Source organism: Thalassophryne amazonica, chromosome 1, assembly GCF_902500255.1.
Source record: "Thalassophryne amazonica chromosome 1, fThaAma1.1, whole genome shotgun sequence".
NCBI lineage: Eukaryota > Metazoa > Chordata > Actinopteri > Batrachoidiformes > Batrachoididae > Thalassophryne > Thalassophryne amazonica.
In genome coordinates, this window is record NC_047103.1 from 5,748,134 (window position 1) to 5,774,607 (window position 26,474).

General features: G+C 42.6%; 1 protein-coding gene across 1 annotated transcript; it reads left to right on the plus strand.

Annotated features, from left to right (window-relative positions):
• Positions 1–273: 273 nt before the first annotated feature.
• On the plus strand, positions 274–26,474 carry LOC117526819 (cullin-1). The gene is made up of 21 exons (XM_034188925.1): positions 274–650; positions 9,954–10,128; positions 10,275–10,442; positions 10,630–10,680; positions 10,858–10,948; positions 12,289–12,452; positions 13,774–13,936; positions 18,990–19,120; positions 19,341–19,448; positions 19,530–19,636; positions 19,946–19,994; positions 20,139–20,270; positions 20,351–20,468; positions 20,748–20,824; positions 20,920–21,038; positions 21,628–21,733; positions 23,763–23,810; positions 25,138–25,220; positions 25,301–25,406; positions 25,701–25,814; positions 26,312–26,474. The coding sequence occupies exons 1-21, from the start codon at positions 511–513 to the stop codon at positions 26,390–26,392; spliced, it is 2,331 nt and encodes a 776-aa protein (XP_034044816.1). The 5' UTR covers positions 274–510; the 3' UTR covers positions 26,393–26,474.

A 26,474-nucleotide genomic window follows, 5' to 3' on the forward strand; every position in this document is an offset into this window, starting at 1 on the left:
CCCCCCCAAAATGTGATTTTTCACAGTGCTGAATGATGACTGACTGGTTTGTCAGGGGAAAAAAAAAATCAATCTTTCTACCATGACTTATCAGTATAGCTTCAACACGTATATTGTCTGAAAACGTTGAGTGGATTTGCTGCCCCAGCAAAAATAAAGCATAAATGGGACAACACCAAGAATCAGGTTTTAGAACTTGTGAACTGATTTAGGGTCGTAGAAAACAGGAGTAACAGTTTGTCTGAAACCGTTTCTCCTGTTACTCTCCTCCAGGTCTCCTGGTGAACGGCGTTGAAGCTTTTAGGTGGAGTGGCAGACAGTGCCACCCAGGCGGGCAGAGTGGGTCCCATCTGACATCCGACAGGCCAGCTTCCCAGAGCATTGGATCCACAGCCAGATGGACTGCACAGTCTGAGAGCAGAGAGAGTCGAGGCAGAAATCAGCTGCGGGGGACGAGAACGATCGCTCAGCGGAGCAGGAACGAGGAAACGAGAGAACAGCGGTGCGACCATGTCGTCAAACAGGACCCAGAACCCCCACGGACTGAAACAGATAGGGCTGGACCAGATATGGGATGACCTGCGGGCTGGTATCCAGCAGGTGTACACACGACAAAGCATGGCCAAGTCACGCTACATGGAACTCTACACGTATCCTGACTGCTGTGTGCAGGTTGAGGCCTGGTGTGTTTGACTGTGTGGTGTGGTACTGAATAGAGTACCTGTCAAAAGTACAGTCTGCTTGGGCTTTTTAATGTCTTTATTGTTATAGCATCAAGAAAACAAACCCTTGAGTTCCTTCATGTCATCATTTTAAAAAGGATTTTAATTTCAAAGTAAAGGGGGCCTGCAGGTTACAGCACCCAGGTATGTGGCCAGAGGATCCAGGGTTTGAGTCTCTCTCAGACAGATAACTCGCTAAGGTGTCCCTGAGCAAGGTTCATCATCCTCAGGTTGCTCCTGGTGTGCAGTTGAGTGATTTGCATGGCAGCACATTTATGTTGGCGTGTGAATGCGTGAGCTTCCAAACTGTCAACACTGTCTTCATGTTTGTCTGCACTTTGTGTGTGTCTTTTTTCCAGACACACTGTAAGGTGCAAGTTCTTGTTCTGAAGCCATCTTTCTCCATGTGATTACAGATACAGATTCTTTGTCAATGTAATGTGTGCAACGAAAGGTAAGGTGCAGCCTTTCAGTGCAAATATAAACCTGAGTGAACCACACGCAGACTTGAAAGGTCAGGACAAGAAAAGAAAAATCCACCTAAAATTTAACCAAATGAAAGGGGCATGTCTAGAGTGCAAATGGAAAAAAAAAAAAGGGGGGGGGGGTTAAGAACATAGTAGCAAAAGAGAGAAAAGTATTTACAAAACTATGGAATATCTCAGTGGCAGTGGATATTGCACATAAACAAATACTGCACTCATTTCAAGTGTGTCATGTGGCCTGGCTATTTGATTCCAGTGGCATTCAAATCTCTAACAGCAGTTGGGTAGAAACTGTTTTTCAGTCTATTTGTACTTGCTTTAAAGGTCTTGTACCGTCTGCCTGATGGCAGCAGCTCAGACAGTGTGTCCAGGGTGGGATGAGTCCTTTAGGATGGTGTTGGCTCTCCTGAGACAGTAAGAGCCATGAAGGCCCCCCAGTGTGGGTAAAGGGCACCCAGTGATCTTCTCTGCCATTTTGGTAAGCCTCTGAGGCGCTTTCCTGTTTTCCCCCATGCAGCTGTCAAACCTCTCCACAGCAGAGTGGTGAAAAGACACAAGCAATGTCTGCTGTATCTTCTTTACCAAGTGTGTGGTGTTCCTGTCCCAGGTCAGTTTCTCCTCTATGTGGACTCCCAGGAAACAGAAGTCCCTGATCCTCTCCACGCAGGTCCCCTCAATGATAATGGGCTGAATGTCTGTTTTGTTTCTCCTGAAGTCTGTGATGAGCTCCTTGGTTTTGGATGTGTTCAGGAGCAGGTTATTTTCTCTACACCATGCAGTCAGCTGTTCCACCTCATCCTGGTAGGTGTACTCATCTCCTCCAGTGATACAGCCTACCACCGTAGTGTCATCCGCATACTTAATGACGGTGTTGCTGGTGTGGACGGGGTGCAGTCACAGGTGTAGCTGGTGAAGAGCAGTGGGCTCAGCAAGCAGCCTTGAGGGGAACCAGTGCTGACTCTGAGAGCCGTGGATATGTAGGGGACAGTCCTGACTCTCTGTGAGGGATCTGACAAAGTCCTTTGTCCAAAGACGTGGAATGAGGTAGACCGATGTTCAGCAGTTTCAGATCGTTGGTAGAGAGGAGTGACCACTCTGTTGCCATTTCTGTCATCAAAGTGATACTTCTCACTGAAACCTCTTGCAGCTTTTTGAAAAATTGTGATGCACTTTATGATTTAGATTCTAAAGCCACCTTGATACTTGTATGAATTTGATTCCTGCACTGCCGCGCAATTCGTCGTGTCAGAGTGACCCGCTTTTGTCCCACTTGATGCCATACTATATAAAAATAAAATAACCATTTTCTAGCCAGTGACCCATTTGCACTCAATTTCAATTTTCAATTGGGAAAAAAAAAATTAAAAATTGAAAAAGGCACCTTATTTGTGTCATCACTGCACTTTGTCAATGCTCCATTTTGTGATTAATTACTGTTCCAGAAACCTACAATGTAACAACAAACTACTCTAGGCAACACTTTGAAAAGGTGATTGATAATCACAACTCAGGGGAGACCATCACAACACCCATGACCGCTTTGAATCTGCATGTGCAGGAGTCTGATTGGGTGCTTAAACAATGGTCACATCTTTAAGGTAGCGGTACAGGATAAGCAGCTTTGAAGAAGACAAATTGTAGACCCTGAGGTCAGCTGGAAAAATGTTCTGTGGTCTAGTGAAACACAAACACAAAAAGCTCCATAAACCAGACCCTGCACATGCTGTGCTGTGGTGCATTGTGGTGGCAGTGCCACGTCGTGGGGAAGCTTCTCTGCTGTGCACCCTGGAGTGAGTGCAACAGAATGCATCATGAACTTTTGAAGGAAACCTGATACCATCTGCAAGCAACCCGAGACTTGGGAAGTGTGTTTTCCAGCAGGAAAATGATCCTAAAGCCAGATCTGGAAAAATGGAAACAGAGGAACATTATTCTCTTGCTGTTTAAATCTGATGGTGACCTCTGACCTTGTACACCTGCATACTAAATGCTGCTGTTGCTACAGGTATACAGTCTCTTATTCAGAATTTTGTATTTATCTCAATTTAGATCACGTAGAAACTTCTCACTTCATAATTAGAGCATATTTAAAAAAAAGAAATTGTGTAAATGAGCTTGATTTATTTATTTAGTGAGGATTTTTTTAAAAACAAAAACATAAAAATTTCCAACAAAAGCTTTTTTGACCACAGTATTTCCTGGCACTGCTTTATTTATTTTCTTACTCTAAAACCCAAACCATTTTGTAATACTGTGTCCAGAGGTGCTGGTTTAGTCTTAAAAACAGGAAAAGGACTTTAATACCTCACTTTTAATTCCTGATGTATTCAAACTGTATTTGACACAATTTATTTCACATGACAGATATTTTAAGACTACAACCCCTGGCAAAAATTATGGAATCACCGGCCTCAGAGGATGTTCATTCAGTTGTTTAATTTTGTAGAAAAAAAGCAGATCACAGACATGACACAAAACTAAAGTCATTTCAAATGGCAACTTTCTGGCTTTAAGAAACACTATAAGAAATCAAGAAAAAAAGATTGTGGCAGTCAGTAACGGTTACTTTTTTAGACCAAGCAGAGGAAAAAATATGGAATCACTCAATTCTGAGGAAAAAATTATGGAATCACCCTGTAAATTTTCATCCCCCAAATTAACACCTGCATCAAATCAGATCTGCTCATTGACATTGACCCTATGCCATGACATTGACCCTATGTGTCTTTTTGCAAGGAATGTTTTTGCAGTTTTTGCTCTATGGCAAGATGCATTATCATCTTGAAAAATGATTTCATCATCCCCAAGCATCCTTTCAGTTGTCCAAAATATCAACGTAAACTTGTGCATTTATTGATGATGTAATGACAGCCATCTCCCCAGTGCCTTTACCTGACATGCAGCCCCATATCATCAATGACTGTGGAAATTTACATGTTCTCTTCAGGCAGTCATCTTTATAAATCTCATTGGAAAGGCACCAAGCAAAAGTTCCAGCATCATCACCTTGCCCAATGCAGATTTGAGATTCATCACTGAATATGACTTTCATCCACAGTCCACAATTGCTTTTCCTTAGCCCATTGTAACCTTGTTTTTTTCTGTTTAGGTGTTAATGATGCCTTTCGTTTAGCTTTTCTGTATGTAAATCCCATTTCCTTTAGGCGGTTTCTTACAGTTCGGTCACAGACGTTGACTCCAGTTTCCTCCCATTCGTTCCTCATTTGTTTTGTTGTACATTTTTCGATTTTTGAGACATATTGCTTTAAGTTTTCTGTCTTGATGCTTTGATGTCTTCCTTGGTCTACCAGTATGTTTGCCTTTAACAACCTTCCCATGTTGTTTGTATTTAGTCCAGAGTTTAGACACAGCTGACTGTGAACAACCAACATCTTTTGCAACATTTCGTGATGATTTACTCTCTTTTAAGAGTTTGATAATCCTCTCCTTTGTTTCAATTGACATCTCTCGTGTTGGAGCCATGATTCATGTCAGTCCACTTGGTGCAACAGCTCTCCAAGGTGTGTTCACTCCTTTTAGATGCAGACTAACGAGCAGATCTGATTTGATGCAGGTGTTAGTTTTGGGGATGAAAATTTACAGGGTGATTCCATAATTTTTTCCTCAGAATTGAGTGATTCCATATTTTTTTCCACTGCTTGGTCTAAAAAAGTAACAAGACTGACTGCCACAATCTTTTTTTCTTGATTTCTTATAGTGTTTCTTAAAGCCAGAAAGTTGCCATTTGAAATGACTTTAGTTTTGTGTCATGTCTGTGATCTGCTTTTTTTTCTACAAAATTAAACAACTGAATGAACATCCTCCGAGGCCGGTGATTCCATAATTTTTGCCAGGGGTTGTAGTATTTAAAGTAAAGTTGTTGGCTATCATTTGTCACCTTGAGATCCTGCTAGAAACTTATTTTAGTTTGTGTAAATTGTTGGTAGATTTGATAGTGTAAATGATTTCAGCATAATGAGCAGAGAAAATTTCCTAGGAGGAACAATCTGCTTCCTCTTCTGTAGATGTTTGTCCTAATTCCCCCGAGGTGTGAAATTCTCAGAAGTCTGACTTCTAACTGTAATCCTATCAGAACACTGCAGAAAGAACAACGGTAATTAAAACCCTGTCTGAACTAGATTCTGTCAAGCACCTTTCAGTGCAGGATTTTATTTATTTATTGTCCCAGACTGGCTGACTGCTGGTCAAGTGTGAGAAGTCACACAATTTTATTTATTCATTTATTTATTTTTGTTTTGTAATTTATCCATGAATAAATTGTTGAATAGTTAAACAAAAACAGCTGCTGATCACATTTTAATCTGTGTTCAGCTGCATGTTTTTTTTTCATGACTTCCTAAATGGTTGTACACAAGGAGAAGACTGGACTTTAAAGTACCATTTAGCTACTTTAAATCTAAGTGTCAAAGCATTTTTAATTAATAATTTTAATTGGGCTGAATTGAATTAAATACTGGAAAATTGTTAAATTTTGTCTTTATTTAATTAAAAAAGACCTGTTTGACTTTTAATAAAGCAGGACAGACTAAAGAATGCCCACAGAATTTCACAGTTCTCTCCAAGAATTCCTTATTTTTCTCCAAAAAAGTGACAAATGTCAACAAAATATTTGTACTTTGATGTTGTCATCCTACATAGTCTTTTTGTACCATAAAATGGGTGCATTTTCAGTCTTCTAGCCACAAAAGGAAGGTGGAGGGAATATTTGATGAATGAAGAAAATGAGTGAGAAAAGGCTGGATGATGTGGAGAGAGTACAGTGGGTTGCAAAAGTATTCAGCCCCTTGGTAATTCACGCATTTTAATTTGTTTATAGCATTTCAAATACAAAAAGTAAATCAGGCTTCTCAATATAAAAATTTCTAAAATTATCTTCCTTAGACTCAAGCTGAAAGTAAATCTATGCAACTTGATATAAATTAATAAAAAATATAAAAGCCAAGATGATGGGTTGCATAAGTAATCAGCCCCTTTGGTATAATACCTGTAAATAATCAGTTTAATTGCTAGTTTTCTTCAGACAGGTCAGCGGATGAATACGTAAACATTTCCAAGTCACTGAATATGTCTTGAACTTTATTTACATCAGCTCCTTAATCCCTTAGTTGCTCCCGGTGTGTAGTGGGCGCCTTGCATGGCAGCAGCTTGACATCAGGGTGAGTGTGAGGCATTGATGTGTAAAGCGCTTTGATCGTCTGATGCATATGGAAACAGTCTGTATAAATGCAGTCCATTTATCGTTTATCAGTTATGAAGAAATACAAACAGTATGACACTCTATGGTAAATCTTTGTGGAGTAAATGGTTCTCAGAAACTGAGTGACTGTGCAAGAACAAGAGTGAGCAAAGCCACCAAGACACCCAGACAGCCCAGAAGAAGTTACAGGCTTCTGTTGCTGTGATTGGAGAAATTTGCATGTTTTGTATTTTATATCCCAGTTATACAGCTTCATGATGAAGTGGTACAGAGGAGGTGTTGTGAAAGTGTCGTGACACGGACCCACAACAGGGGGCGTTAATGAACGGACAATGGATAAGCCAAAAAGTAACAATTTAATGTTGTGAATCGCACAACAACGGACAGACAATAACAATATGGTGGACTGTCAATCATACACCAGGTGACGTGTGGGCAGGCTCGACGATAGAAGACGCCTGGAGAAGAAGAGCTGGATCCCCACACAGCTTCCAACACCAACAGAGCTGAAGAACACCGGAGCCGCCAAGCCCTGCGCCCCAGGTGGCCGCTGTCTTCAGCAGTCAGACCCGGTACTGCTGGCAGAGAACAGAGACAGTCCAGATGAGTGTGAGTTCGCACACTCAGTAATCCCACAGTCTGTATTAAGTAAAGGAGGGAAAACCTCCACCTCCAATCACACACACTCGTGCAGCTCCTGGTCAACCACTTATCTGAGTTGGGGTGTGAGGCGAAGCCGTCGCTGTCACACCAAACGCCAGTCCTCCAGATAAGGAAACACTCCAGGAAAATGGCTGCAAATAGAAGTTCAGGTTAAACACACACAGTGTCAGTCAGCAGAGAAATTACCTGAATGGTAGTTGATTTCTCGGCGAGGAGGTGGAGTTGCAGTCCGGTCTTTGTAGTGGTGGTGATGGGTGACAGCTTGTGTTGATTGATGACAGCTGTCACCTCCAGCAAAGCCAACGCCCTCTCCTGCTTGAAGCCCGCACTTCAAGCAGGGCGCCATCTTGTGGTGGTGGGCCAGCAGTACCTCCTCTTCAGCGGCCCACACAACAGGAGGATTTTATTAAAAAGACCTGAAAGTTCAGCTACAATTTGCCAGAAGGTACATCTGAGATGCAAGCTGAGATTTAATGTTTTGATGAAAGAAAACCTTCATCTGTACCACTTCATCATGAAGCTGTATAACTGGGACGTAGTCAGTGACTTGAAAATGTTCATGTATCCATCCCACTGACTTGTCTGAAGAAAACTGGCAAATTGATTATTTACAGGTATTATATCAAAGGGGCTGATTACTTATGCAACCCATCATCTTGGCTTTTATGGTAAATGGACTGCATTTATATAGTGCTTTTCCATCTGCATCAGACGCTCAAAGCGCTTTACAATAATGCCTCACATTTACCCCGATGTCAGGGTGCTGCCATACAAGGCGCTCACTACACACCAGGAGCAATAGGGGATTAAAGACCTTGCCCAAGGGCCCTTAGTGATTTTCTAGTCAGGCGGGGACATATTTATATTTATATATTATATATTTATATTTTTAATTAATTTATATCAAGTTGTATAGATTTACTTTCTTTTAGTCTAAGGAAGATAGTTTTAGAAATGTTTATATTGAGAAGCCTGAAATGCAGAAATACAAGGGATAAGTAAGGATGAAGAGTGGAAAGGCAGTTGGTCCAGATGACATTCCGGTGGAGGCATGGAAATGTCTTGGAAAGATGGCAGTGGAGTTTCTAACCAGACTGTTTAATAAAATCTTGGAAAGTGAGAGGATGCCTCAAGAGTGGAGACAGTGTGTTGGTTCCTGTTTTTAAGAGCAAGGCTGATGTGCAGAGCTGCAGTAACTACAGAGGTACTACAACATGAAGATATGGGAAAGAGTAGTAGAAACTACGCTTAGAAAAGATCTGTGAGCAGCAATGTTTCATACAGAGAAAGAGCACTACAGATGCAATGTTTACTCTGAGAATACTGATGAAGTATAGAGAAGGTCAGAAGGTGTTACATTGTGTGGTTGTGAATTTAGAGAAAGCTTATGATAGGGTGCCAAGAGAAGACTTGTGATATTGTATGAGGAAGTATGGAGTGGCAGTGAAGTATGTGAGAATAGTGCAGGACATGTATAAGGATAGTGTGTAAGCGGTGAGATGCGCAGCAGGAATGACAGACTCATTCAAGGTGGGATTACACCAAGGATCAGCTCCAAGTCCTTTCTTGTTTGCAGTGGTGGACAGGTTGACTGAGATTAGACAGGAGTCTCCATGGACTATGATGTTTGTAGATGACATTGTGATCTGTAGTGAGAGTATGGAACAGGTTGAGTGGAGAGGTGGAAATACACTCGGAGCAGGAGAATGAAAGTCAGTAGGAACAAGACTGAGTACGTATGTGAATGGGAGGGAGCCCAGTGGAATAGTGCAGTTACAAGTAGAAGTGATGAAAGTAGATGAGTTTAAATATTTGGGGTCAACTGTCCAAATTAATGGAGAGTGTGGTAGAGAGGTGAAGAAGAGAGTGCAGGCAGGGTGGAGAAAGTTGGCAGGAGTGATTTGTGAGCGAAGAATATCAGCAAGAGTGAAGGAGAAAGACAGACAGTAGTAGTGAGACCAGCTATGTTGGATGGCTTAGAGACAGTGACACTAACAAAAAGACAGGAGGCAGAGCTGAATATGTTGAGATTTTCTTTGGGAGTGACGAGGATGGACAGGATTAAGAATGAACATATCAGAGGTAGCTCTGGTGGGTCGGTTTGGAGACAAAGTCAAAGAGACTAGATTGAGATGGTTTGAACATGTGCAGAGTAGGGGCCCAGGGTATATAGGGAGAAGGATGCTGAGGATGAAGCCACCAGCCAGCAGGACAAAGAGGAGATTTATGGATGTGCTGAGGGAGGACATGTAGGTGATTGGTGAGACAGGAAGATACAGAAGACAGGGTGAGATGGACACGATTGAAAGATGATGATGATTGAAGTTTTAACCAACATTTTCTTACTCCCCACATGGGAAACATTTGGGGCAACATTTGAATGCAGTATGACCTACCAAACCAGGTGTAGCTGTAAACGTAATATTTTTTTCATTGTAACATGTTTGTTGATGTCAAAATGCAGTTTTACGTCACACATTGATGAGTATCAACATGCTAGTTGAGAAAATAATTGTGAAAGCAATTAAAATGATTGATAAAGTTTTGAAAAATAACATAACTCTTTCATCTCTTCTACAAGTCGATCAGTTCACGTCTCTTGTTTCCCAGAAATAGAATAAGCGCAGATATTTCTTTGGAAAAGCAGGTTGCCTTCCTGTTTAATTAAACGTTATTGATCACAGCAGGTTTTCCTCAAACCAGCAACTTTACAGCTTGTTTCAGAAATGACTGTCTATAATCAGTAACAGAGCGCTGTCCCGTGTTGGTGATGAACTTCCTCGCTGTCCAAAGGTCCAGGTGTCTGTGTGAACGATGAGCCAGGCTTTAGTCCGTGATGTCTCTGTTCCTTAACCGTTCTGTCAGACATGTATATAACTACTGTACCAGTGTCCATCAGTCCAACCAGGGCAGGGGCTCTGCAGTTCCAGCAAAGCCATCAAAAAAGTCCAACACACCAGGAGGAGCTCAGTTTGTAGGTCTGGAGCTCTACAAGCGACTCAAAGAGTTCCTGAAGAACTATTTGACCAGCCTTCTCAAGGTGAGTCCACACCCTGTAGATGACCTCTCGTTGGTTTCATATTACTTTGCTTAATTGCTTGTTTTATTATTTCCTAAACCATAAACCTTAAAGCTTGCCTGTCGTAAACGCAGAACGGCGTGTGCTAACAGGTTGTCTTGCTCCAGGATGGTGAGGACCTTATGGATGAGTGTGTGCTGAAGTTTTACACCCAGCAGTGGGAGGACTATCGTTTCTCTAGTAAGGTCCTCAACGGGATCTGCGCCTACCTCAACCGCCATTGGGTCCGACGGGAGTGTGACGAGGGACGCAAGGGCATCTACGAGATCTACTCAGTGAGCCGAATACATGCACAGATGAGTGATGTCACAGAAACCGAAAAGATCCTGATGATTCCTCAAACCAAGAACGGAGAGGAACATAAACAGAGTGTCAATAGACCTAAAATTGGATCAAAGTAATAGTGTGTAGTATAATAGTGTTTTCACCTTTTAATATTTGTATTTTGTTGTTTGCTCTCAGCTGGCGCTGGTGACCTGGAGGGAGTGTTTATTCCGACCCCTCAACAAACAGGTGCGAATACTTTGTTCCTGTAGAAACATCTAACAGTGATCCGTCAAATGTAAAGTTAAGAGTGGTCGGTGTTTTGTAACTTAGTTTAGATTCATTGTGTTCATTTCAGATTTCTGTATTTTATTCAGACATCATTCAGATTATTTTTTAAATACAGGCTGACGATCTCTGTCTCAGGTTACAAATGCTGTGCTGAAGCTGATTGAGAGAGAGAGAAACGGTGAAACCATCAATACCAGGCTGATCAGCGGCGTGGTCCAGTCTTACGGTACGTCATTAGCCAGGCTGTGACAGCTAGAGCTTTGCTCAATATTTTTGCTTTCCTGTTGGGGGTAGAACAAAAATGTACTTTATTGTACTGCAATGGCATGTAAACAGATGAGTACCAACAGTGTTACTTTAGCTTGAATTACAATAACGGGGAGCGGGGGCACTTGCAGGTCTGTAGTTGATGGAATGTATCTATCTCTAGTGGCTAGTGGCCGGCGATCACCTTAGTTAGGGACGAGACATAAAAACAAAGAGTCTATAAATTGTTCTTTTTACAGGTGCAGTTGATAGAGCATGAAAAAACAAAGAAATTGACACCAAGATTGGTTAAGAAATAAGGAAGTCATGGTAATTTTAGTCTAAAAAAAAATCTGTATATTTGTTCCTATCGATCAATTACGCACGGCCATTTTCGCGTTCTCAGTATTGGATTGTCATGAAACTTCATCATTATGTTGCCAAAATATTATATTTTAGGGCTACTTACCTTTGAATGAGTGCTGTAAAGGCGATCGTGGTTTTTACGCTTGGTAAAGTTGAGCAAAATTTTCAGCATGAACAAAGTACATGAAAGAAACAGCAGAATTGAACCGGACAAAAACAAGGTCAAAGGGGAACTTCCTGCCTACGTCATTACAAGGAATTCCTTGGAAATACCCCAGCGAGACAATGAAAAAAGCGATCTTTGTGGGGAATCCTCTGCACACTGCGCACGACGATAAACACGCATCGATGGAATGTGCATGCAGGCCTCGATCGGGAGATCGTCTCATCCCTACCTTATTATTTCTTCTGTTTTTCTTGTTGCTTAATGCAGACAAATTAGACTGTTATTTGTTGTCTTTCTGATGCCTGATTCTGTTTTGTTTTTTTGTTTTTTTCTCTTCTGTTTGAGCTGCAGCTCCATCCAAACATGGGTGTGGTGTCTACTTCTGTAACAGAAAACAGAACAAGGGAGGCTGGGGGAGCATGTGTCAACACTTCCATTAAAATATGACTGTTTCTTAAAATGTGGGAGCCCTGTTTGACCTGCAGGTGTCAGTAGACTCTGTTGAGCTGTTAAATGAGGCTTCTAATAATTTTGGTGAAGCATTTGGCTGGGAGACTCTGTAAAGTGTCAAAATGAGCGCTCTCGTTATGAGCGCTCTCTTTTGCATGTTGTTCTTGGTACTCCACCAGAGGAGTGACCCGGATGTTCCAGAACAAACCTGAACACGGGAGCTTTGTTAACCCAAGATTGAAACATGAGATGTGTGCTGACATCTTGTGATATTAAAGTGGATTAAAAAAGTTGTTCTGCTTTTTTATTTATTTATTCATTCATCTATTTTTTTGCAGTGGAGCTGGGTCTGAACGAGGAGGATGCCTTTGCCAAAGGTCCCACGCTGTCCGTGTACAAAGAATATTTCGAGTGTCAATTCCTGACTGACACGGAACGTTTCTACACACGTGAGAGCACAGAGTTCCTCCAGCAGAACCCCGTCACAGAGTACATGAAGAAGGTAGGCCTCTTAAAAAAAAAAAACATGTCACGCTGGTGAAGACACTCTGCTCTTCATCACTCTGAAGCTGTCTCCACATGCTGATCTTCTCTTTAAGATCACAGCAACAAAGAATGAACTCTGTTCAGCGTTTAGTTTTAATATTTCAGGTCTAAAATGATGCTTTCCTCATTTTTGTCCCCAGACGTTAAGTGGTCAAGGCCGTTACTGTGCTATAAACATTACTGTGGTCAAGGCCGGTGTCGCCAAATGAACAGTTCCCCCCCCCCCCCCCCCCCCCCAAAAAAAAAATCAGTCCATCCTGCCTTCACTGCGCATGCATCACTTCAGAGCTCAGCAGCATCATTTCTGAGTGTCACCAACAGTTCACTGATTATCGCCTCATTTTCTGCTTAACCTGACTTTAGAATGATTTAAGAGGTTTTACTTTGTCATCTGATGGTTAATAATCACATTAATCCCTTTGATCTCTTTGGGTGTAGAGAGTCAGTCTCAGATGAGCTGCTGAGGTCACAAATGACGCGTGTGCAGTGAAGGCAGGGCGGAACAATTTTTAGGGTGTGGGGGGAACCATTCAGTCTGTGACACCGGTTTGTAATTACCGCCATCGAGGAAGTCATGTTTTAACCGGTATTTGCAGGATAACTCAAAAAGTAATGAATGAATTTCAGTGCAATTTGCTGAGCAGACGGATAATGTTCTGGAAAATAAAGGACTCCATTTTGGAGGTGATTGGGAATATATTCTGGAACAGATCCAAAAGAATGTTTGGCACACAGCAGCATTTAACTCAAAAAGTCGAGAGGTTATTGATGAAATCTGGTGAACAAATATAAAATGAGGGATTTCTTTTGAATTTGACCCGGAACATGGATTTTGATCCAGAAGTTGTGGCTTTGATAGAGGTGCCTGACAGTTGGCATATTTTTAACTCTGATCTGCACATCTGAGCTTGGGTGAAGTAAGGGCAGCCATAAAGCAGTGGGTGATGTCAGAAAAATTTTGGATTTGTTAATGTGATTTTCTATTTCCCCTCTGTCCATGCCAGGACACGGGACATCGACTTAAACGCTGTCTACGTGTCCATGCATCAGTCACGGGTTTTTTTGTTTCAGCGCTGTAACTTGTGAACACTTCATCCAGTTATTCCAAACATTTATATTCATAATAGTGTACTGGGCTTCCTCACCCTGTGGACTTTTGGGGCAGTTAGCATCGTGCTCCGCCTGTACGCCTGTCCTTTTCTGGAGAGCGAGTGTAACTTGTTCATGAATGTTTCCGGGGTGTCCTGTTTGAAGTCTTCCACCTTCCTTGCCTGCAGGCTGAGGCTCGTCTGCTGGAGGAGCAGCGACGTGTCCAGGTTTACCTCCACGAGTCCACCCAGGACGAACTGGCCAGGAAGTGTGAGCAGGTCCTCATCGAGAAGCACTTGGAGATCTTCCACACGGAGTTTCAGAATCTCTTGGATGCTGACAAGAACGAAGGTAAACAAACGGCATTTAATTTCAGGAGCGGCTTCAAATAAAGGATTAAACCCCAAATATGAATGAAATTAAACCTGATTTAATTCAGAAATTCATAAATCAAACCTGATGGTAAGTTTGTTTTGTTGTATTCAGGATCCGGCCCATCAAGTGACCGAGCTGTAACGATTAAACCATTTTTCATGTTTGTGCTTCTGATCCTCTGTGTGCCTCCTGATTTGTGTTTTCAGGATGGAACAGATTTCTGAACAGGTTTTGGTTTGTTTTTCATTTGCACAAAAAAGCCTCCTGAAGAGGAAAAACCTTTTTTTTCTATATTATCACATCTTTTAAGTTTTTGTGCATTGTTTTAGTGTATTTTTTTATAATTGGAATTCATGCATTTATTATTGATTTATTTTGTTTAGTGCTTTGATTTCTGGGAAAGTCAATCAATCAATCAATCAATTTTTTTTTTTTTTTTAATATAGCGCCAAATCACAACAAACAGTTGCCCCAAGGTGCTTTATATTGTAAGGCAAGGCCATACAATAATTATGTAAAACCCCAACGGTCAAAACGACCCCCTGTGAGCAAGCACTTGGCTACAGTGGGAAGGAAAAACTCCCTTTTAACAGGAAGAAACCTCCAGCAGAACCAGGCTCAGGGAGGGGCAGTCTTCTGCTGGGACTGGTTGGGGCTGAGGGAGAGAACCAGGAAAAAGACATGCTGTGGAGGGGAGCAGAGATCGATCACTAATGATTAAATGCAGAGTGGTGCATACAGAGCAAAAAGAGAAAGAAACAGTGCATCATGGGCATATCAAAGTCTGATATTGCCAGTTGTTGTTAATAGTAATAATAAGCTTAAAATATGTCAAATCTCAGCTACATGGGGTGTGCAGCCAGTACACTCTGAGTGCCGTCCCAAGCCCAGAAAAAAAATGAGGGTTGCGTCAGGAAGGGCATTTGGTGTAAAAAGTGCCAAAATAAACATGTAGAGTACAAATCCAATTAACATACTGGATCGGTTGAGGTCCGGGTTAACAACCACCAGCGGTGCCATTTCCCAACAGGGTGCCGGCAGAAATTGGGCTACTGCTGGGTGAAGAAGAGGAGAATGTGTCCACAGACAGCGTGAGAAGAGGAAAACTATAAGGGTGGAAGTGAGAGTTGGAACTTTGAATATTGGCAGTCTGACTGGTAAAGGGAGAGAGCTGGGTGACATGATGGAGAGGAGCAAGGTAGACATATTGTGTATGCAAGAGACCAAGTGGAAGGGAAGTAAGAGCAGGAGCATCGGCAGTGGGTTCAAGTTGTTGTACCATGGTGAGGACAGGAAGAGAAATGGTGTTGGGGTCATTTTAAAAGGAAGAGTATGTTAAGTGTGTTGAAGGTTAAGCGAGTGTCTGACAGGGTGATGAGTATGAAGTTGGAAATTGAAGGGGAGATGATGAATATCATCAGTGCATATGCTGCACAGGTAGGCTGTGAGATTCAGGAGAAAGAAAATGTCTGGAGTGAGTAACATGAGGTGGTGGAGAGTGAACTCAAACATCAAAGAGTGGTGATGGGGCGGACCTCAATGAGCATGTTGGTGAAGGAACAGAGGTGATGAGGAAGTAATGGCTAGATATGGTATCAAGGATAGCAATGGGGAAGGACAGATGGTAGTTGATTTTGCAAAAAGGATGGAAATGGCTGTGGTGAATACCTACTTTAAGAAAAGGGAGGAGCACAGGGTGACATACGAGGTCTATTAGAAAAGTATCTGACCATATTATTTTTTTCAAAAACCATATGGATTTGAATCACGTGTGATTGCGTCAGACAAGCTTGAACCCTCGTGCGCATGCGTGAGTTTTTCCACGCCTGTCGGTTGCGTCATTCGCCTGTGAGCAGGCTTTGAGCGAGGAGTGGTCCAGCCCCCTTGGCGGATTTTCATTGCCAGGAAATGGCGGAATGATTTGGGCTTTTTTTCCATCAATTTTTTCAGAAACTGTTAGAGACTGGCAGCTGGAAACCATTAGAAACATTTATCTGGCTATCGGTGAAAATGTTACGGGCTTGGTAGAGAATAAGGAGTGTTAGTCACTTTAAGGACGGCCCCCAGCGGCTGTGGGGCACGCTGCGCTCCGAAGCCGCCATCGACAGGCTGAACGACCATTTCATTTCTAAACGGATAGCTGTCTGGATCCGTGACCATCGTGTGCCATTTCTCTGGTTATCACAAGAGCTGGACATCAACCATTTCCTGGCAGATTTCACTTTTAACAAGAGATTTTGTCATGGAAAGCCGAGCGGAGGCTTCGCGCGTCATGATGGATTCGCTGCTGGAGCGAGACAAAATCACCTCCGTTTTGGTCTCACAGGACGGCTTTGAGATGGCGTTCAGACAGCTGTCGGTGGTTTTTCCTTCGAGTGATTATCCGAGAAATTGTGGATGTGCCTGGACATGCCAGAACATGTCCCGTGAGGCTTCATCACGGCGTTGCTGTGCACCATGCGGCACTGCCGCAACACGCGAAGCCTCCGCTCCTCTTTCCATGACAAAAACTCCTGTAACAGTGGAATGTGCCGTTCATTTCCAAACTGGACTCTGTTTTATCTGGGACGTCGTCTGACTAGCACAGGAATTGTGAAAAGACGTGGACATCAGCACTTTTTCGGCACATTGAGGCAGACATGCGGAGGAATTGCGCGCGTCATGGCGGTGCCGCATGGCGCACAGCAACGCTGTGATGAAGCCTCACAGGACATGTCCAGGCACATCCACAATTTCTCGGATAATCACTCGTTGGAAAAACCACCGACAGCTGTCTGAATGCCATCTCAAAGCCGTCCTGTGAGACCAAAACGGAGGTGGTTTTTGCTCCAGTAGCGAATCCATCGTGACGCGTGAAGCCTCCGCTCGGCTTTCCATGACAAAATCTCTTGTTAAAAGTGAAATCTGCCAGAAAATGGTTGATGTCCAGCTCTTGTGATAACCAGAGAAATTGCACACGACGGTCCGGCTCCACAGAGCCATCCGTTAGAAATGATCCGGTGGTTTGTGGCTCTCGATGGCGGCACGGAGCACGGCGCACCGAGTGTCCTTAAAGCTGTAGTAACAGTCCTTATTCTCTGTGAAACCCGTAAAATTTTAACCGAAAGCCAGATAAATTGTTCTAATGGTTTCCAGCTGCCAGTCTCTAACAGTTTCTGAAAAAATTCTGATGGGAAAAAAAGCCCAAATCATTCCGCCATTTCGTGACAATGAAAATCCGCCGAGGGGCTGGACCACTCCTCACTCAAAGCCTGCTCACAGGCGAATGACGCAACCGACAGGCGTGGAAAAACTCACGAATGTGCACGAGGGTTCAAGCTTGTCTGACGCAGTCACACGTGATTCAAATCCATATGGTTTTTGAAAAAAATAATAAGGTCGGATACTTTTCTAATAGACCTCATAAGAGTGGAGGAAGGTGCACACAGGTGGACTACATTCTTTATAGGGGATACAAGCTAAAAGCAATCAGAGACTGTAAGGTGGTGGCAGGAGAGAGTGTAGTTAGACAGCATAGGATGGTTGTTTGTAGGATGACTTTAGAGGTAAAGAAGAAGAAGAGAGTGAGAGCTCAACAAAGGATCAGATGGTGGAAGCTGAAGGAGGAAGACGTGTGAAATTTAGCGAGCAGGTGAGAGAAGCACTGGTTGGAGGGGAAGCAATTTTGGACAACTGGAAAAGTCCTGCAGATGTGGTAAGAGAGACAGCTAGGACAGTACTGGGTATGACATCTGGACAGTGGAAGGAAGACAAGGAGACTTTGTGGTGGAACGAAGATGTCCAGCAAATAATGAGAGAGGTTGGTGAAAAAGAATTGGGATATTCAGAGGGATGAAACTAGACAGGAGTACAAGGAGATGCAGTCTAAGGCAAAAAGAGAATAAACTAAATAGTTGAATAAACTTGCTTAGTCGATTAATCTTTTGATGTTAGTTAGTCATCGCACAAAGCACTTAGTCCGCTATAGTTTCGTGTTACCTGATTAAAGTTTTTAGCCAGGTACAGAGGAAGCTAATCTTATTTTAGTCGACAAAACTTCAATGTTTTACCTCAAAAATGGTGGCTATCATGTGCCACTGCTTGATGGAACACTCAAGAGCTCTCCTACGTCGCTTGTATTACTCTAAAAGGAGGAGCTTCCTCTGCTTCTGGCTGTAGTTGCAGCAGATGACTGTCATGAGTTTCTGACAGTTCTCACATTAGTCACCGGGTGTCACTGTTATGCTGAGCAGTGTTGTGTGCACAAAAAGACGGAAGTATAGAAGAACTGAAGAAGAGCTTAGCACGTCATTCTGCTGTTTGTATGTGTCTGTAAATGTTAATGAAACAAAGGCTACATAGTTCAGGACAACAACCAACCCGGAAGTCAACAATGGCACTCGCAAGACCGCTATGCCAGTGAAAATCAACTAATGTAAGATGGCTTAATCTACAAATTTAGCTATCAATGTGAAACAGAGATGAGATGGATAAGATGACTGAGTTTAGTAGAGTAAAAGATTAGACTGCTTTATGAAACTGGACCCAGATTGTTTAATAAAAACTTGGAAAGTGAGCAGATGCCTGAGGAGTGGAGATGAAGTGTGTTTGGTTCCTAATTTTAAGAACAAGGGTGATGTGCAGAGCTGATGCTGAGGATGGAGCCACCAGGCAGGAGGAGGGGGAGGACAAAGAGGTTTATGGATGTGCTGAGGGAGGACATGCAGGTGGGACAGACAGAGGAAGACACAGAGGACAGGGTGAGATGGAAACGACTGATCTGCTCTGGCGCCACCTAATGGGAGCAGCTGAAAGAAAAATAATAATAGTGAATGTGATTTTATTTATTCACAGTATGAGTTTAAGTTGAAAAACAAACAAAAAACACTACTTGAGGAAAATGCAGTACAACAAAAACAACTTGTAGCTGCACTGTTTAAATTGAATCAGTTCCTCATGTGTTGTAAAGAAATGGTTTGTGTTCCGTTACTGCGTCTTCATCCTCCTTTGTAAAAATATAACACTGCGGGGGGCGCCGCTGTTCTTTCAGATCTGGGTCGGATGTACAACCTGGTGTCCCGGATCACAGATGGTCTGGGTGAGCTGAAGAAACTCCTCGAGACTCACATCCACAACCAGGGTCTGGCCGCCATTGAGAAGTGCGGAGAAGCAGCGCTGAATGTACGTTTGATTTCCGAGTCGGCGGTGAAGAAATGTTCAGATGCAGACTGTGAATTAAAATGTTAATTTGTCTGTTATCCTTGATTACTGCTCAAATTATCCACGGTATTTGTTTTGTGTTTGTTTGTACCACACGACCATTGCTGACCTCCAGACATTATGTCGGAACACTTGCTAAAGTTCCAGTCACGATGAAGCTGAGCATTTGTGTTTGCTGCAGGATCCCAAAGTCTACGTGCAGACCACTCTGGACGTCCATAAGAAGTACAACGCTCTGGTCATGTCCGCCTTCAACAATGACGCTGGCTTCGTGGCGGCACTCGACAAGGTCTGTTAATTCGCTGGAGGTCAGATGTGCCGGCAGCGAGACAAAATGTTCAGGCTGTAACTCTGGTTCTGGTTCTGACAGGCGTGCGGGCGCTTCATCAACAACAACGCCGTCACCAGAATGGCTCAGTCGTCCAGCAAGTCACCGGAGCTGCTTGCTAGATACTGCGACTCTTTACTCAAGAAGAGGTACAGCATTTAATGGCAAAATGTCAAACATTAGAACGCCATAAAGAACGCGCCGCAGCCGCTCTCGCTCAGTTTGAAGGTTAAAAAAAAAAATCATTTTCAGCGTCAAGTCCAAAGTTTGATCTCATTTTTGTTTCATCTTTAATAAAGATCGTCAGTATGTGATCTTTGCTCCTTCACTGTCTGCTGCCCCCCCCCCCCCCCATCTTAAATAAATCGTAACACACAAATCTGCTCAAACCAGCTGAAGTTTTCTCTGATTTGTCCCCAAAGGAGAGAAATCTGACTTCCTGTTTGTTTTTCAATTAGTTCCAAAAACCCTGAAGAGGCCGAACTGGAGGACACTCTGAACCAAGTGGTAAGGAACTCTGACGTGCACGTGCGTCGCCCCATCAGTGCACACAGTTTATTTAAAATGCAACATTCAGTCGCTCATTGCGATCTTAGCGGTGTGCTTGCTAACACTGTGGAAGGCTAAAATAAAGGTCTGTTTCCTCTGCAGATGGTCGTCTTTAAGTACATCGAGGACAAAGACGTTTTCCAGAAGTTTTACGCTAAGATGTTAGCCAAGCGTCTGGTTCACCAGAACAGCGCCAGCGACGACGCCGAGGCGAGCATGATCTCCAAACTCAAGGTCCGGACACGCCGACGCTACTGTCAGCCGTCAACAAACAGTCAGAACTAATCAAATGTCGTTGTGTTCTTCTCTCGCAGCAAGCGTGCGGTTTTGAGTACACGTCCAAACTGCAGAGGATGTTCCAGGACATCGGAGTCAGCAAAGACCTGAATGAGCAGTTCAAGAAACACCTGACCAACTCCGAGCCTCTGGACTGTAAGTCAGCACGCCACCGTCACTCTGCCGGCAGGAGCTCGCCACGAGATGGTAGTTTGTCAGATCCTGATTGGACGAGGTGTTCACGCTGTTTCAAAACACCTGTTAAAAGAAAAAAGTTACATCACTAGAAAGGTCCAGTGTGCACATTAACTTAGAGGTTCAGGATTTTGCTCAAGGGCACCATAGAAGGTGAGACAGCTGCCTGGTGGTTCCCCGTTGGATCGCCACTTCCTGTGTCAGTGCCCCTATAACCTTTAACCTTGTGTGTGCATGCAGTGGACTTCAGCATCCAGGTTCTGAGTTCCGGCTCGTGGCCTTTCCAGCAGTCCTGCACCTTCGCCCTGCCGTCTGAGGTAAACCCGCCGCTCGCTGTCGAGCCCGTTAGTTTTTTTTTGGTTTTTTTTTATGTTTATGTTTTTGGCGTTGTAACGGTGTTTCCTGCATGCAGCTGGAGCGAAGCTATCAGCGCTTCACGGCATTCTACGCCAGCAGGCACAGCGGCAGGAAGCTGACGTGGCTCTACCACCTGTCTAAAGGAGAGCTGGTCACCAACTGCTTCAAAAACAGGTACCACACACACACACTTCCTGTTGGAGTACCACGAGTGGCCACTAGGGGGCTGTGGCATTCCCGCTGACCAAAAAAAATTGATTAAAGACAATATTATAATAAATTTTCATCATAGGTTCTTCTGTTTTTTTTTATTTTTTTTTATTTGTTTTTAATAAGTAAAGTGTCAAATGATTGTTTTTTTTTTTGGGGGGGGGGGGTCATTTCATGTATGTGAAGCTGTTTTTGATGCTCATTTTTTTTGTTTTCCCTGATTTTATTTAATTTTTTTAATGTTTTAGCTTTTTAAATAATTTTTTTTTTGTTCTTCAGCTTTGTAATATTGCTGAGTGGCCAAGTGGTTAATGCGCTTGGTTTCAGTTCAGAAGGTTCCGGGTTCAAATCCCACCCCTGCCACATTTCTCCATGTAATGTGGAGTTGCGTCAGGAAGGGCATCCGGCGTAAAACTTGTGCCAGTTCAACATGCAGATCCACCTTGGATTTGCTGTGGCGACCCCAAGTGCAAACAAGGGAGCAGCCGAAGGGACTTAGTAGTTCCTGTTCTGTCTGTTTTTTGAAGCTTGCTTTGTTTTTTGTTTGTTCCAGGTACACGCTGCAGGCCTCCACCTTCCAGATGGCGATCCTGCTGCAGTACAACACAGAGGACAGTTACACCGTCCAACAGCTCACCGACAGCACGCAGATCAAACCTGTGAGTTGACACAGCGCCCCCTATCTGTCCGCTGGTGTTACTGCTATAAACAATTTAAATGTTTGGCTGCAGACAAATACGAAGAATTACAGTTGTTCAGTTATGTTCTGTGTATCTATACAGTAGTGTTCAGAGTAATAGTAGTGCTATGTGACTAAAAGATTAATCCAGGTTTTGAGTATATTTCTTATTGTCACATGGGAAACAAGGTACCAATAGATTCAGTAGATTCTCACAAATCCAACAAGACCAAGCATTCATGATATGCACACTCTTAAGGCTATGAAATTGGGCTATTAGTAAAAAAACAAAACAAAACAAAAAAAGTAGAAAAGGGGGTGTTCACAATAATAGTAGTGTGGCATTCAGTCAGTGAGTTCGTCAATTTTGTGGAACAAACAGGTGTGAATCAGATGTCCCCTATTTAAGGATGAAGCCAGCACCTGTTGAACATGCTTTTCTCTTTGAAAGCCAGAGGAAAATGGGACGTTCAAGACATTGTTCAGAAGAACAGCATAGTTTGATTAAAAAGTTGATTGGAGAGGGGAAAACGTATATGCAGGTGCAAAAAAATTATAGGCTGATCATCTACAATGATCTCCAGTGCTTTAAAATGGACAAAAAAACCAGAGACGTGTGGAAGAAAATGGAAAACAACCATCAAAATGGATAGAAGAATAACCAGAATGGCAAAGTCTCACCCATTGATCAGCTCCAGGATGATCAAAGACAGTCTGGAGTTACCTGTAAGTGCTGTGACAGATAGAAGACGCCTGTGTGAAGCTAATTTATTTGCAAGAATCCCCCGCAAAGTCCCTCTGTTAAATAAAAGACATGTGCAGAAGAGGTTACAATTTGCCAAAGAACACATCAACTGGCCTAAAGAGAAATGGAGGAATATTTTGTGGACTGATGAGAGTAAAATTGTTCTTTTTGGGTCCAAGGGCCACAGACAGTTTGTGAGACAACCCCCAAACTCTGAATTCAAGCCACAGTTCACAGTGAAGACAGTGAAGCATGGTGGTGCAAGCATCATGATATGGGCATGTTTCTCCTACTATGGTGTTGGGCCTATATATTACATACCAGGTATCATGGATCAGTTTGGATATGTCAAAATACTTGAAGAGGTCATGTTGCCTTATGCTGAAGAGGACATGCCCTTGAAATGGGTGTTTCAACAAGACAGTGACCCCAAGCACACTAGTAAAAGGAGCAAAATCTTGGTTCCAAATCAACAAAATTAATGCCTCGAAGATGTGAAGAAATCATGAAAAACTGTGGTTATACAACTAAATACTAGTTTAGTGATTCACAGGATTGCTAAAAAAGCAGTTTGAACATAATAGTTTTGAGTTTGTAGCGTCAACAGCAGATGCTACTATTATTGTGAACACCCCCTTTTCTACTTTTTTTTTTACTAATAGCCCAATTTCATAGCCTTAAGAGTGTGCATATCATGAATGCTTGGTCTTGTTGGATTTGTGAGAATCTACTGAATCTACTAGTACCTTGTTTCCCAGGTAACAATAAGAAATATACTCAAAACCTGGATTAATCTTTTTAGTCACATAGCACTACTATTATTCTGAACACTACTGTGTGTGTGTGTATATATATCTATATATCTATATCTAGCTGTCTATCAATCAATCATTTTACAGGTAACTCTCACTGAGATGAAAATCTCTTTTGCGAAAGAGATCTGGCCAATAAAGAAATTTAACTGGATGAGGAAAAACAATGTAAAAACATGAATTATTGTTAATAGATTCATGTGTATTAGAAGAATGAGACACCAGGTCAGAGGTGTCATTTTTTAAAATTGACACACAAATGTTTCGTTTGACAGGACTGCAAATTTTATCAACTATTTAAATAATATGCCCCCCCCCCCCCACACACACACACACACACAAGGAAAATGCTTATAATGTTTTGCTCATTTATTGCTTGACTCAACATAAAATCCAGTTTATCCTCACAAACGTGTTTGAGACTTTCATCTGAAAACCACCTTGCTTTTCAGGACATCCTGGTTCAGGTTCTGCAGATTTTGTTGAAGTCCAAACTGCTGGTGAGTGAAACAGTTTATGAAACGCTGAGAAATGAGTCATTTAGATTTAATCCAGATCAAACTGGGAAAACTGCCTTTAAAATTGCACTTTTTAAAAATTGATACATGAAAATTTTCCTCGTTCGAGATGACACTTTTGCAAAGCCTCTGAAATGTTTTCACACAAAACCTTTAAAGTAGACCTGCATTGAAATAAATGTGGTCAGATTTCAGAAAGAAATAGCTGATATGTATTTATAAGACCCTTGTGAATGCAGTAAAGTAAATCTGTAAGCCCAAATGTGTAATTCAGCGGAGAAATCTTTGTTTAAAAATGACAAATTTGCAGCTAAAATTTAGCCCTCTGTGAAAACAGTTTGTACAGCCGTATCATTTCCATGACGTCAGGGACAAGACGATGCGCTCCCGCCTTCAGTCCGATCCCGCATTGAACTTGATTTTATCTGTTAGTAATGTTACTTATACACGTCCTGGTTTCAACATCCAAAAGTAAGCTGCATCGAATGTGAGATACAGATCTGTGCGCTCAGATCAGCAACGACATCGGCAGCGAGCGCCGTTCTTCCTCTCCTGCTCTCTGCCTCCGCTACGCTCGCTGTTTTAATGCAAAGCTGCCGGTACACCTGTTGCTGCAAGGACAGACTTCTTGTGGCAAAATCCACAGCACCGCACGTCTCGGCAATCGCAGCCCCAGAGCTCCATGGACGCTGAGAGAGGTTTATATATTTTTAATGACTAGGATTCTTTGCGGGTCTCGCCTCCATATCCCGCGATGGTACCGGAGGCGATAGACAGTAGATTTTCATTGCGACACCACTCACACGGGCGTATGAAAAAGTCCCCCAAAATAATTTTCAAGCACAAATAAAAGAAATGTGTACTCACCAAACGTGCCGCAAGACAATATGAAGTTTAAAAAAAGTAGATCCTTCCGTATAAGACAAGAAAAAGGTGCAGATGCAAACTGACGTAAATCCACAAATTACAATTGGCGCAATGCATGCTGGGAGAGGGTCTTGTCCGTGACGCCTCGGCAGCGTCCATGATGAGAGGGACAATTTGCGGAGGGCTAAATGTTAGCTGTAAATTTGTCATTTTCAAATGAAGATTTCTCCGTTGAATGACAGATCTGGGCTTGCAGATTTACTTTACTACATTCAGAAGGATCTCGTGTAAATGTAAGTCATTTTTTGTTCAAAAAATCTGACTGCATTTTTTTCAATGCAGGTCTCCTTTAAAATTCTGAATCATAAACCGGTTTACAAGTTTCACCATGAACTCGAGCAGGAAAACAAAATGAACTGTTTGACAAATGTGTTTGTTTGAGGTTTTGGAGGATGAGAATGCCAATGTGGACGAGGTGGACTTCAAACCCGACACAGTCATCAAACTCTTCCTCGGATACAAGAAGTGAGGCTCGACTCATTGCTCAGTTTGTCCGTAAACAGGAAGTGCTCGGCTGTTGACGCTCGTTTATTTGTTTGTGGCAGTAAGAAGCTGCGGGTGAACATCAACGTCCCAATGAAGACAGAGCAGAAACAGGAGCAAGAGACGACACACAAGAACATAGAGGAGGATCGAAAGCTCCTCATCCAGGTGACGGTTCCCATAGCAACGCACCTGTCTTTATGACATCACAGAGAAACATGAACGACCAATTGAATTTATTTTCCGATTATTTCTGTTTGGTTTTCAAAAACAGATTTAGTTTTTTAGTTTGACTTGAGTACAGATATCCGGAACAGTTCACGAAGCTAACACATGGCTAGCTTAAATCTGACACTTTGGCAAATTTATTCAGAATAGTTGTTGAAAACTGCTGTTTGAGTCACAGTGCCACCTGCTGGACAGTGTGTGTCAAATGTTCACACTGTGCTGTGATTGGTGCAGGCGGCCATCGTGAGGATCATGAAGATGAGGAAAGTTCTGAAGCACCAGCAGCTCCTGGCCGAAGTCCTGAACCAGCTCTCGTCCAGGTTCAAGCCCAGAGTCCCCGTCATCAAGGTGCCGCGCGTGCGTCCACTTAGCAAAACCTCACACTCGTGCAAACGACCGTTACCAATGTGGGAGGGTTGATGGTTCCATCCCTGAGTACTGCTGTGGCCCTTTGAGCAAGACAATGAAGAAAAAAAAACATTTTTTTTTTATCATAATTTAAAAAGAAAAAGCTGTACAAGCTGGAAAATTACAAAAATTTACAGACAAGTTTAGTTTTGATTTATTTTTATTAACGCACCAAAAACTAGTTAAAATTTTTTTTTTTTTAATGTAAAATTTATAATGGATTTCGTTGTTCACATGCAACAGACCACGCCTCCTCCTAGGAAAAAGAAAATAAGCAACATTCACTTATTCAGGTGCTCAAATGGAAGCAGCATTTAACAGCCTCGCTCAGGGACTCCTTAGCAGGACCAGGAATCAAACCGCCCACCCTCTGGCTCTTTCTTTAACCTTCCAAACCTAACCGGTCTTTATCTTGTCTGTCTCCCTTTTGTGGCCAGAAATGCATCGACATCTTGATAGAGAAGGAATATCTGGAGCGCGTGGACTGCGAGAAAGACACATACAGCTACCTGGCCTAAGCCCCGCCCACTGCCGCCTCACTATTTTATTTGTTTTTTAATTTTCTGTCTGAGATCAAGTGTGGATCCCTCTGTGGGTGGG